Here is a 14,343-nt window from a genome sequence, read left to right on the forward strand (position 1 = left end):
GGTTGTTTTCGTTAGAGAGAAGAAGGTTAAGAGGAGACTTAATAGAGGCATACAAAATGATCAGAGGGATAGATAGGGTGGACAGTGAGAGCCTTCTCCGCGGATGGAAATGGCTAGCACGAGGGGACATAGCCTTAAACTGAGGGGTAATAGATATAGGACAGAGGTCAGGGGTAGGTTCTTTACGCAAAGAGTAGTGAGGCCGTGGAATGCCCTACCTGCTACAGTAGTGAACTCGCCAACATTGAGGGCATTTAAAAGTTTATTGGATAAACATATGGATGATAATGGTATAGTGTAGGTTAGATGGCTTTTGTTTCGGTGCAACATCGTGGGCCGAAGGGCCTGTACTGCGCTGTATTGTTCTATGTTCTATGTTGTGAGGAAATTGCAAAGCGGTTGCAGGAGGATTTGGACAGACTTAGTGAGTGGCAAGAACATGGCGGATGGAATATAAATCTGGAAAAATATGAAGTAATCCACTTTGGTAAGAGGAACGGATGTGCAGAGTATTTCATAGAATTTACAGTGCAGAGGGAGGCCATTCGGCCTATCGAATTTGCACTGGCCCTTGGAAAGAACACCCTACTTAAGCCCACACCTCCACCCGATCCAGTACAAAGAACAAAGAAAAGTACAGCACAGGAACAGGCCCTTCGGCCCTCCAAGCCCGTGACGACCATGCTGCCCGACTAAACTACAATCTTCTACACTTCCTGGGTCCGTATCCCTCTATTCCCATCCTATTCATGTATTTGTCAAGATGCCCCTTAAATGTCACTATCGTCCCTGCTTCCACCACCTCCTCCGGCAGCGAGTTCCAGGCACCCACTACCCTCTATGTAAAAAAACTTGCCTCGTACATCTACTCTAAACCTTGCCCCTCACACCTTAAACCTATGCTCCCTAGTAATTGACCCCTGTACCCTGGGAAAACGCCTCTGACTATCCAGGCCTGTAGTTCCCTGGATTATCCTTGCTACCCTTCTTAAACAAAGGAACAACATTGGCTATTCTCCAGTCCTCCGGGTCATCACCTGAAGACAGTGAGGGTCCAAAGATTTCTGTCAAGGCCTCAGCAATTTCCTCTCTAGCCTCCTTCAGTATTCTGGGGTTGATCCCATCAGGCCCTGGAGACTTATAGAACATAGAACAATACAGCGCAGTACAGGCCCTTCGGCCCACGATGTTGCACCGAAACAAAAGCCATCTAACCTACACTATGCCATTATCATCCATATGTTTATCCAGTAAACTTTTAAATGCCCTCAATGTTGGCGAGTTCACTACTGTAGCAGGTAGGGCATTCCACGGCCTCACCACTCTTTGCGTAAAGAACCTACCTCTGACCTCTGTCCTATATCTATTACCCCTCAGTTTAAAGCTATGTCCCCTCGTGCCAGCCATTTCCATCCGCGGGAGAAGGCTCTCACTGTCCACCCTACCCAACCCCCTGATCATTTTGTATGCCTCTATTAAGTCTCCTCTTAACCTTCTTCTCTCCAACGAAAACAACCTCAAGTCCATCAGCCTTTCCTCATAAGATTTTCCCTCCATACCAGGGAACATCCTGGTAAATCTCCTCTGCACCCGCTCCAAAGCCTCCACGTCCTTCCTATAATGCGGTGACCAGAACTGTACGCAATACTCCAAATGCGGCCGTACCAGAGTTCTGTACAGCTGCAACATGACCTCCCGACTCCGGAACTCAATCCCTCTACCAATAAAGGCCAACACTCCATAGGCCTTCTTCACAACCCTATCAACCTGGGTGGCAACTTTCAGGAATCTATGTACATGGACACCTAGATCCCTCTGCTCATCCACACTTTCAAGAACTTTACCATTAGCCAAATATTCCGCATTCCTGTTATTCCTTCCAAAGTGAATCACCTCACACTTCTCTACATTAAACTCCATTTGCCACCTCTCAGCCCAGCTCTGCAGCTTATCTATATCCCTCTGTAACCTGCTACATCCTTCCACACTATCGACAACACCACCGACTTTAGTATCGTCTGCAAATATACTCACCCACCCTTCTGCGCCTTCCTCTAGGTCATTGATAAAAATGACAAACAGCAACGGCCCCAGAACAGATCCTTGTGGTACTCCACTTGTGACTGTACTCCATTCTGAACATTTCCCATCAACCACCACCCTCTGTCTTCTTTCAGCTAGCCAATTTCTGATCCACATCTCTAAATCACCCTCAATCCCCAGCCTCCGTATTTTTTGCAATAGCCTACCGTGGGGAACCTTATCAAACGCTTTGCTGAAATCCATATACACCACATCAACTGCTCTACCCTCGTCTACCTGTTCAGTCAGATTCTCAAAGAACTCAATAAGGTTTGTGAGGCATGACCTACCCTTCACAAAGCCATGCTGACTATCCCTGATCATATTATTCCTATCTAGATGATTATAAATCTTGTCTCTTATAATCCCCTCCAAGACTTTACCCACTACAGACGTGAGGCTCACCGGTCTATAGTTGCCGGGGTTGTCTCTGCTCCCCTTTTTGAACAAAGGGACCACATTTGCTGCCCTCCAGTCCTCTGGCACTATTCCTGTTGCCAATGATGACATAAAAATCAAAGCCAAAGGTCCAGCAACCTCTTCCCTGGCCTCCCAGAGAATCCTAGGATAAATCCCATCAGGTCCCGGGGACTTATCTATTTTCAGCCTGTCCAGAATTGCCAACACCTCTTCCCTACGTACCTCAATGCCATCTATTCTATTAGCCTGGGGCTCAGCATTCTCCTCCACAACATTATCTTTTTCCTGAGTGAATACTGACGAAAAATATTCATTTAGTATCTCGCCTATCTCTTCAGACTCCACACACAACTTCCCATCCCTGTCCTTGACTGGTCCTACTCTTTCCCTAGTCATTCGCTTATTCCTGACATACCTATAGAAAGCTTTTGGGTTTTCCTTGATCCTTCCTGCCAAATACTTCTCATGTCCCCTCCTTGCTCGTCTTAGCTCTCTCTTTAGATCCTTCCTCGCTACCTTGTAACTATCCATCGCCCCAACCGAAACTTCACACCTCATCTTCACATAGGCCTCCTTCTTCCTCTTAACAAGAGATTCCACTTCCTTGGTAAACCACGGTTCCCTCGCTCGACGCCTTCCTCCCTGTCTGACCGGTACATACTTATCAAGAACACGCAGTAGCTGATCCTTGAACAAGCCCCACTTATCCAGTGTGCCCAACACTTGCAGCCTACATCTCCACCTTATCCCCCCCAAGTCACGTCTAATGGCATCATAATTGCCCTTCCCCCAGCTATAACGCTTGCCCTGCGGTGTATACTTATCCCTTTCCATCATTAACGTAAACGTCACTGAATTGTGGTCACTGTCCCCAAAGTGCTCTCCTACCTCCAAATCCAACACCTGGCCTGGTTCATTACCCAAAACCAAATCCAACGTGGCCTCGCCTCTTGTTGGCCTGTCAACATATTGTTTCAGGAAACCCTCCTGCACACACTGTACAAAAAACGACCCATCTATTGTACTCGAACTATATCTTTTCCAGTCAATATTTGGAAAGTTAAAGTCTCCCATAATAACTACCCTGTTACTTTCGTTCTTATCCAGAATCATCTTCGCCATCCTTTCCTCTACATCCCTAGAACTATTAGGAGGCCTATAAAAAACTCCCAACAGGGTGACCTCTCCTTTCCTGTTTCTAACTTCAGCCCATACTACCTCGGAAGAAGAGTCCCCATCTAGCATCCTCTCCGCCACCGTAATACTGCTCTTGACTAGCAGCGCCACACCTCCCCCTCTTTTGCCTCCTTCTCTGAGCTTACTAAAACACCTAAACCCCGGAACCTGCAACATCCATTCCTGTCCCTGCTCTATCCATGTCTCCGAAATGGCCACAACATCGAAGTCCCAGGTACCAACCCATGCTGCCAGTTCCCCTACCTTGTTTCGTATACTCCTGGCATTGAAGTAGACACACTTCAAACCACCTACCTGAACGCTGGCCCCCTCCTGCGACGTCAAATCTGTGCTCCTGACCTCTATACTCTCATTCTCCCTTACCCTAAAACTACAATCCAGGTTCCCATGCCCCTGCTGCATTAGTTTAAACCCCCCCAAAGAGCACTAACAAATCTCCCCCCCAGGATATTTGTGCCCCTCAGGTTCAGATGTAGACCATCCTGTCTGTAGAGGTCCCACCTTCCCCAGAAAGAGCCCCAGTTATCCAGAAATCTGAATCCCTCCCGCCTGCACCATCCCTGTAGCCACGTGTTTAAATGCTCTCTCTCCCTATTCCTCATCTCACTATCACGTGGCACGGGCAACAACCCAGAGAGAACAACTCTGTTTGTTCTAGTTCTGAGCTTCCATCCTAGCTCCCTGAAAGCCTGCCTGACATCCTTGTCCCCTTTCCTACCTATGTCGTTAGTGCCAATGTGGACCACGACTTGGGGCTGCTCCCCCTCCCCCCCTAAGGACCCGGAAAACACGATCCGAGACATCACGTACCCTTGCACCTGGGAGGCAACATACCAAACGTGAGTCTCTCACGCTCCCACAAAATCTCCTATCTGTGCCCCTGACTATAGAGTCCCCAATTACTAATGCTCTGCTCCTCTCCCCCCTTCCCTTCTGAGCAACAGGGACAGACTCCGTGCCAGAGGCCCGTACCCCATGGCTTACCCCTGGTAAGTCGTCCCCCCCACAAGTATCCAAAGCGGTATACTTGTTTCTCAGGGGAACGACCGCAGGGGATCCCTGCACTGACTGCTTTTTCCCAGTCCCTCTTACAGTTACCCACCTATCTCCAATCTTTGGTGTAACTAATTCCCTGAAGCTGCTATCTATGACCCCTTCTGCCTCCCGAATGATCCGAAGTTCTTCCAACTCCAGCTCCAGTTCCCTAACTCGGTCTTGGAGGAGCTGGAGATGGCAGCACTTCCTGCAGCTAAAATCAGCAGGGACACTAACTGCATCCCTCACCTCAAACATCCTGCAGGAGGAACATTGCACTCCCTTCCCTGCCATTCCTCTAACTTTCTACCAAGATCTGGCTAACAAAAAAATAATAATAATATAATAAAATATGGTACTTACCTCAGACCAATGGGTTTTATTGTTAGGTTAGAGGAGGAGGGCGGGTGGGAGACACTACACGTGTAGTGTCTCGGGTTTCCTCTCCACCAGAATTTATTGGTGAGGGTCTTCCCAGACGTCCGCGGGTCGACTTCCTGTTCCCGCCTAAAACACTAATTTAAAAAAAAATAAAAATTCTCAGCTCCTGCTGAAATTGACTAACCAGCCAGCTCCACTCCCGCCAAAATCGACTGGCCTGCCCCTGCAAAGACAAGTGCTTTTAAAGGACAGACTTACCTCCCAGCAACCACTTCCGCACTGCTCCCGCTGAAACTGACTCATCAGCTGTTCTCCCGCCGAAATCGACTTATCTACCGTAATATTTTTCAAGACGCCCAACAGGTCTTCTTTTTGGATCTCAATGTGACCCAGGCTATCTACACACCCTTCTCCAGACTCAACATCCACCAATTCCTTCTCTTTGGTGAATACTGATGCAAAGTATTAATTTAGTACCTCACCCATTTCCTCTGGCTCCACACATAGATTCCCTTGCCTATCCTTCAGTGGGCCAACCCTTTCCCTGGCTACCCTCTTGCTTTTTATGTATGTGTAAAATGCCTTGGGATTTTCCTTAACCCTATTTGCCAATGACTTTTCATGACTCCTTCTAGCCCTCCTGACTCCTTGCTTAAGTTCCTTCCTACTTTCCTTATATTCCACACAGGCTTCGTCTGTTCCCAGCCTTTTAGCCCAGACAAATGCCTCCTTTCTCTTTTTGACGAGGCCTACATTATCTCTCGTTATCCAAGGTTCCCGAAATTTGCCGTATTTATCCTTCTTCCTCACAGGAACATGCAGGTCCCGAATTCCTTTCAACTGACACTTGAAAGCCTCCCACATGTCAGATGTTGATTTAACCTCAAACATCCGCCCCCAATCTATGTTCTTCAGTTTCCACCTAATATTGTTATAATTAGCCTTCCCCAATTTAGCACATTCACCCTAGGACCACTCTTATCCTTGTCCACCAGCACTTTAAAACCATGCTGCCTCTCACTAATAATTTAAATTTGAATCTAGGTGGGAATTGAATCCAATCCAATCGGTAAGACTGTTCCTTTTAAATTTCAGGAGTTTAAATTAATTTAAATTAATTTAGAATTGCGCAGTGTAGGTTAACAAGGGCTGCCCCACCCACTCACATAACTGGTTGGCAGTTAAGTGTCAGTCACTTTAATCTACTTTGATCTAAAAGCAGGTGGGGGAGGGGAGTCAACTCAGGCCAATTTAAAAAGAGCAACTTGTAAACTCACTCCCAGTGAGTTCTCCCAGTGAGCCAGAGAAGAGACAGCCAGAGTGAGACAGCAAAGAGTGAGTTTGTGAATTTGAATCTAGATGGGAATTTGAAGCTGGGTGGGGAGGAAGTGCTTTTTATCCCTGGTAAGTAGTTTCTCTTTTCATTGTCTAATTTATTTATTTTTTTTCTTTTGTTTTTTGGAATTATAGTTGTATAAGTTTACCTAAGGTTTAAGACATGGCAGGCGATCCCAGACCCGTGTCATGCTCCTCGTGTGCGATGTGGGAGCTCAGGGACACGTCCTCTGTCCCTGGCTCCTTCACGTGCAAGAAGTGTGTCCAGTTGCAGCTCCTGTTAGACCGCTTGACGGCTTTGGAGCTGCAGATGAACTCACTTTGGAGCATCCGCGATGCTGAGGACGTCGTGGATAGCACGTTTAGCGAGTTGGTCACACCACAGGTGAAAGTTACTGAGGAAGATAGAAAACGGGTGACCAAAAGACAGAGCAAGAGTAGGAAGGCAGTGCAGGTGTCCCCTGCGGTCATCTCCCTGCAAAACAGATATACCGCTTTGGATACTGTTGAGGGAGATGGCTCACCAGGGGAAGGCAGCAGCAGCCAGGTTCATGGCACCGTGGCTGGCTCTGCTGTGCAGCTGGGCAGGAAGAAGAATGGCAGGGCTATAGTGATAGGGGACTCAATTGTAAGGGGAATAGACAGGCGGTTCTGCAGACGCAATCGAGACTCCAGGATGGTATGTTGCCTCCCTGGTGCAAGGGTCAAGGATGTCTCGGAGCGGCTGCAGGACATTCTGGGGGGGGGGGGGGGGGAGAGGGTGAACAGCCAGCAGTCGTGGTGCACATAGGCACCAACGATATAGGTAAAAAATGGGATGAGGTCCTACAAGCTGAATTCAGGGAGTTAGGAGTGAAACTAAAAAGTAGGACCTCAAAGGTAGTAATCTCAGGATTGCTACCAGTGCCACGAGCTAGTCAGAGTAGGAATGTCAGGATAGATGGGATGAATGTGTGGCTCGAGAGATGGTGCAAGAGGGAGGGATTCAATTTCCTGGGACATTGGAACCGGTTCTGGGGGAGGTGGGACCAGTACAAACCAGACGGTCTGCACCTGGGCAGGACTGGAACCTATGTTCTAGGGGGGGGGGGGGGGGGTTGCTGGAGCTGTTGGGGTTTAAACTAATGTGGCAGGGGGATGGGAACCGATGCAGGAAGTAAAACAGGGACAGAAACAAAAAGCAGTAAGGGGGAAAGTGTAAGGCAGAGAAGCCATAATCAAAAAGGGCGACAGTACAAGGTACAGTGACTGAGGGGAGCTCAGTGAATAGGCCCAGTAATACTGAAAGGAATAAAATGGGAAGTAAAAACATTAATGGTAAGCGACGCGGCAGGTTGTTACATGAAGATATGGGTTCAACGACAAGGAAAATTAGGAGAAAAGTTAAGAGGAAATATAACTTAGGAGGGGTTACTGATCGAGGTGTTAAGATTCAAAACAGAGGTAAAAAGGCCAAGTGTACTTTACCTGAATGCTCGTAGTATTCGGAATAAGATAAATGAGTTGATGGCGAAATCATCGTGAATGACTATGATTTAGTGGCCGTTACTGAAACATGGTTCAAGGATGGTCATGACTGGGAGTTAAATATCCGAGGGTATCAAACTATTCGGAAGGACAGAGTGGATGGTAAGGCTCTGGTATTTAAGGATGACATCCGGGCAATAGTAAGGGATGACATCGGTGCTATGGAGGATAAGGTTGAATGCATTTGGGTGGAAATCAGGAATAGTAAGGCGAAAAAGTCACTGATAGGAGTGTCTATAGGCTACCGAATAGTAACATTATGGTGGGGCAGGCAAAAGACAAAGAAATAACGGATGCATGTAGAAATGGTACAGCAGTTATCATGGGGGATTTTAATCTACATGTCGATTGGTTTAACCAGGTCGGTCAAGGCAGCCTTGAGGAGGAGATTATAGAATGTATCCGCGATAGTTTCCTAGAGCAGTATGTAATGGATCCTACGAGGGAACAAACGGTCCTAGATCTGGTCCTGTGTAATGAGGCGGGATTGATTCATGATGTCCTAGTTAGGGATCCTCTCGGAAGGAGCGATCACAATATGGTGGAATTTAAAATACAGATGGAGGGTGAGAAGGTAAAATCAAGCACTAGTGTTTTGTGCTTAAACAAAGGAGATTACAATGGGATGAGAGAAGAACTAGCTAAGGTAGACTGGGAGCAAAGACTTTTATGGTGAAACAGTTGAGGAACAGTGGAGAACCTTCCAAGCAATTTTTCACAGTGCTCAGCAAAGGTTTATACCAACAAAAAGGAAGGACGGTAGAAAGAGGGAAAATCGACCATGGATATCTGAGGAAATAAGGGAGAGTATCAAATTGAAGGAAAAAGCATACAAAGTAGCAAAGATTAGTGGGAGACTGGAAGACTGGGAAATCTTTATGGGGCAACAGAAAGCTACTAAAAAAGCTATAAAGAAGAGTAAGATAGATTATGAGAGTAAACTTGCTCAGAATATAAAAACAGATAGTAAAAGTTTCCACAAATATATGAAACAAAAACGAGTGGCAAAGGTAAATGTTGGTCCTTTAGAGGATGAGAAGGGAGATTTAATAATGGGAGATGAGGAAATGGCTGAGGAACTGAACAGATTTTCTGGGTCGGTCTTCACAGTGGAAGACACAAATAACATGCCAGTGACTGATAGAAATGAGGCTATGACAGGTGAGGACCTTGAGAGGATTGTTATCATTAAGGAGGTAGTGATGGGCAAGCTAATGGGGCTAAAGGTAGACAAGTCTCCTGGCCCTGATGGAATGCATCCCAGAGTGCTAAAAGAGATGGCTAGGGAAATTGCAAATGCACTAGTCATAATTTACCAAAATTCACTCGTCTCTGGGTGCTCCCAGGGGATTGGAAATTAGCAAACATGACACCACTGTTTAAAAAGGGAGGTAGGCAGAAAGAGGATAATTATAGGCCCGTGAGCTTAACTTCGGTAGTAGGGAAGGTGCTGAAATCTATCATCAAGGAAGAAATAGCGAGGCATCTGGATGGAAATTGTCCCATTGGGCAGACACAGCATGGGTTCATAAAGGGCAGGTCGTGCCTAACTAATTTAGTGGAATTTGAGGACATTACCAGTGCGGTAGATAACGGGGAGCCAATGGATGTGGTATATCTGGATTTCCAGAAAGTCTTTGACAAGGTGCCACACAAAACGTTGCTGCGTAAGATAAAGATGCATGGCATTAAGGGTAAAGTGAATAGAGGATTGGTTAATTAATAGAAAGCAAAGAGTGGGGATTAATGGGTGTTTCTCTGGTTGGCAATCAGTAGCTAGTGGTGTCCCGCAGGGATCAGTGTTGGGCCCACAATTGTTCACAATTTACATAGATGATTTGGAGTTGGGGAGCAAGGGTAATGTGTCCAAGTTTGCAGACGGCACTAAGATAAGTGGTAAAGCAAAAAGTGCAGAGGATACCGGAAGTCTGCAGAGGGATTTGGATATGCCAAGTGAATGGGCTAGGGTCTGGCAGATGGAATACAATGTTGAAAAATGTGAGGTTATCCATTTTGGTAGGAATAACAGGAGGGGTTCAACAATATTATTATTTAAATGGGATTATTATTTGAATGATAAAATATTAAAACATGCTGCTGTACAGAGAGACCTGGGTATGCTAGTGCATGAGTCGCATAAAGTTGGTTTACAGGTGCAACAGGTGATTAAGAAGGCAAAATTGAATTTTGTCCTTCATTGCTAGAGGGATGGAGTTTAAGACTAGGGAGGTTATGCTGCAATTGTATACGGTGTTAGTGAGGCCACACCTGGGGTATTGTGTACAGTTTTGGTCTCCTTACTTGAGAAAGGACGTACTGGCACTGGAGGGTGTGCAGAGGAGATTTACTAGGTTGATCCCAGAGCTGAAGGGATTGGATTACGAGGAGAGGTTGAGTAGACTGGGACTGTACTGGTTGGAATTTAGATGGATGAGGGGGGATCTTATAGAACCATGTAAAATTATGAAGGGAATAGATAGGATAGATGTGGGCAGGTTGTTTCCACTGGTGGGTGAAAGCAGAACTAGGGGGCCTAGCCTCAAAATAAGGGGAAGTAGATTTAGGACTGAGTTTAGGAGGAACTTCTTCACCCAAAGGGTTGCGAATCTATGGAATTCCTTGCCCAGTGAAGCAGTAGAGGCTCCTTCATTAAATGTTTTTAAGATAAAGATAGATAGTTTTTTGAAGAATAAAGGGATTAAGGGTTATGGTGTTCGGGCCGGAAAGTGGAGCTGAGTCCACAAAAGATCAGCCATGATCTCATTGAATGGCGGAGCAGGCTCGAGGGGCCAGATGGCCTACTCTTGCTCCTAGTTCTTATGTCCTTATGAATTGTGGTCACTGTTCCCGAAGTGCTCCCCTACTGAAACTTCTACTCCCCTACTGAAACTTCTACTCCCCTACTGAAACTTCTACCACCTGGCTGGGCTCATTCCCCAATACCAGGTCCAGTACAGCCCCTTCCCTAGTTGGACTGTCTACATATTGTTGAACCCCTCCTGGATGCTCCTTACAAACTCTGCCGCGTCTAAGCCCCTGGCACTAAGTGAGTCCCAGTCAATATTGGGGAGGTTGAAGTCTCCCATCACAACAACCCTGTTGTTTTTACTCCTTTCCAAAATTTGTCTACCTATCTGCTCTTCTATCTCCCACTGGCTGTTGGGAGGCCTGTAGTAAACCCCCAACATTGTGACTGCACCCTTCTTATTCCTGATCTCTACCCATATAGCCTCACTGCCCTCTGAGGTGTCCTCCCGTAGTACAGCTGTGATATTCTCCCAGTAACCACGCCTAGCCTTTTTTTTTTGGACACTAAGGGCAATTTAGTATGGCCGTTCCACCTAACTTGCACATCTGTTGCATCTCAGAGGGTAGTATGGTAGCACAGTGGTGAGCACAGTTGCTTCACTGCTCCAAGGTCCCAGGTTCGATTCCCGGCTTGGGTCACTGACTATGCGGAGTCTGAATGTTCTCCCCGTGTCTGCGTGGTTTTCCGGTTTCCTCCCACAGTCCAAAGACATGCAGGTTAGGTGGATTGGCCATGCTAAATTGCCCTTTGTGTCCATAAAAGGTTAGCTGGGTTATGGAGATAGTGCGGAAGTGTGGGCTTTAGTGGGGGGGCTCTTTCCAAGAGCCGGTGTAGACTCGATAGGCCGAATAGCCTCCTTCTGCACTGTAAATTAAGATATCTTTGCACTGTGGGAGGAAACTAGAGCACCTGGAGGAAACCCACGGGACATGGGGAGAACGTGCAGACTCCGTACAGACAGTGACCCAAGCCGGGAATCGAACCTACGTCCCTGGCACTGTGACGCAACAGTGCTAACCACCGTTCTACCGTGCCGCCCATCCTACATGGTAAGAGATGAGAAAGTGTAGATGTACAAAGGACCTAGGTGGTCAGATGCAGCAAGCTATTAGAAAGGCAAATGGAATGTTAGCCTTTACTAGACGAATTGAGTACAGGAGTAGTGAGGTCTTGCTTCAGTTATATAGAAGCTTGGTTAGATCGCACCTGAGTACTTTGTGCAGTTTAGTTCCCTTACCTCAGAAAGGATATTATTACCATAGGGATCACAACTCGGGTTCACCAGACTTGTTCCGGGGATGGTGGGACTGTCTAATGAAGTGAGATTGGAGAAACTGGGCCTGTATTCGCTAGAGTTTCAAAGAATGAGAGGTAATCTCATTGAAACCTGCAAAGTACTTAAAGGAACAGACAGGGTAGGGACAGGCAAGATGTTCTCCTTGGTTGGAGAATCTAGAAACAGAGGACACAATTTCACAATAAGGAGGATGCCACTTCGGACCGAGGAGAAATTGGTTGTGAATCTTTGGAATTCTCGACCCCAGAGGCGGTAGAAGCTCAGTCACTGAGTATGTTTAAAGCAGAGATTGATAGATTTCTGAATACCAATGAGTGAAAGGGTTAAGGGGATGTTGGGGGTAAAAGACATTGAAGCGACCAATCAGCAATGATCGTATTAAATGGAGCAGGCTCGACGGGCTGAATGGCCTTATGTTCCAATAAATCTACAGGCTCCATGGCACGTGTTACTCCATCAAAGAACTCCAATCAATTGGTTAAACATGGTTGCCCTTTCACAAAACCTGACAATGGTTTAGTTGGGGTGTAGGCCCATTTGTGGGTGGGTAAGTGGGTGTACATCTGGGGGTGGTGGGTGTATGTGGGGGTGGTGGTGGTGTGCTGGGGGAATGGGGTAGGGAAGGATTATGGAGGGCTCCGGGCATGTATGGACTTTGTGTGTGGCGGGGGGGGGGGGGGGGGGGGGGGCGGTGGCAGCTGTGGGTGGGGGGGGGGGGGGGGGGGTGACTGTGGGTGGGTGTCTGGTACACACAGGATCTGCCGTGGTTCGGTTTCTCTGAGGGTGGTGCTGTTGGCTCAGTCTGACGATTGATCAATGTGACGGGTTTAGTAACTGAAGAGCTGTCATTAACGAGTGAACCTTGAGCAGAGTCAGGAGGCGGGCGGGGGACATCAGATATAATATCTGACCATGTTTGTGATGGGTTCTTGCTCGGGATACTCCTGTGGTGCCTGAAGGTTAACCATTCTTTGATATTCTTTTGTCTGCAGGGCTTTGGCCGGGCAGATCATGAGATAACTACAGCCATCCTGAAATCCAGGTACCCAGACTACAGCGTGACCTGGACAAATGAGGGTTACTGAGATGGGAGCCCGCACAAGTGTCCCAGTGTGCCAGACGCTCAACTCATTCCTCTGGACTCTGAAAGCTCTGGTTGGAGATGCACTGATCATGAATGATTGAGATCTGAATTAAATTATCACTCTTCCTTAACGGTATAGCACAGATTACTCTCTTGTGCCTCTGAAGCAACCCCGCATAGGACACTTGGTCAAACTGTGTCAAAGTGAGAGTTCATCCATCGTCACTGCCACGCACTGGACTCTCACTCACTGCCCCGCACTGGACTCTCACTCACTGCCCCGCACTGGACTCTCACTCACTCACTGCCCCGAACTGGACTCTCACTCACTCACTGCCCCGCACTGGACTCTCACTCACTGCCCCGCACTGGACTCTCACTCACTGCCCCGCACTGGACTCTCACTCACTGCCCCGCACTGGACTCTCACTCACTGCCCCGCACTGGACTCTCACTCACTGCCCCGCACTGGACTCTCACTCACTGCCCCGCACTGGACTCTCACTCACTGCCCCGCACTGGACTCTCACCCACTGCCCCGCACTGGATTCTCACCCACTGCCCCGCACTGGACTCTCACCCACTGCCCCGCACTGGACTCTCACCCACTGCCCCGCACTGGACTCTCACCCACTGCCCCGCACTGGACTCTCACCCACTGCCCCGCACTGGACTCTCACCCACTGCCCCGCACTGGACTCTCACCCACTGCCCCGCACTGGACTCTCACCCACTGCCCCGCACTGGACTCTCACCCACTGCCCCGCACTGGACTCTCACCCACTGCCCCGCACTGGACTCTCACCCACTGCCCCGCACTGGATTCTCACTCTCTGCCCCACACTGGACTCTCACTCTCTGCCCCGCACAGGACCCTCACTCAGTGCCCCGCACTGGACTCTAACTCAGTGTCCCGCACTGGACTCTCACTCAGTGCCCCGCACTGGACTCTCACTCACGGCCCCGCACTGGACTCTCACTCACGGCCCCACACTGGACTCTCACTCACTGCCCCGCACTGGACTCTCACTCACTGCCCCGCACTGGACTCTCACTCACTGCCCCTCACTGGACTCTCACTCACTGCCCCACACTGGACTCTCACTCACTGCCCCACACTGGACACTCACTCACTCACTGCCGTGCACTGGACTCTCACTCACTGCCCCGCACTGG

General features: G+C 48.2%; 1 protein-coding gene across 1 annotated transcript in view; it reads left to right on the top strand.

Moving 5' to 3' along the window:
- The window catches only part of phpt1 (phosphohistidine phosphatase 1), a 32,719-nt gene extending 19,421 nt beyond the window's left edge, over window positions 1-13,298 (top strand). The window contains exon 3 of the mRNA XM_072488077.1: window positions 13,076-13,298. Within this exon, the coding sequence (XP_072344178.1) occupies window positions 13,076-13,168 (93 nt within the window). The 3' untranslated portion in view covers window positions 13,169-13,298. The remainder of the gene's footprint in view (window positions 1-13,075) is intronic.
- Window positions 13,299-14,343: the final 1,045 nt, after the last annotated feature.

The sequence above is a fragment of the Scyliorhinus torazame genome, chromosome 22 (genome assembly GCF_047496885.1).
Source record: "Scyliorhinus torazame isolate Kashiwa2021f chromosome 22, sScyTor2.1, whole genome shotgun sequence".
Classification (NCBI taxonomy): domain Eukaryota; kingdom Metazoa; phylum Chordata; class Chondrichthyes; order Carcharhiniformes; family Scyliorhinidae; genus Scyliorhinus; species Scyliorhinus torazame.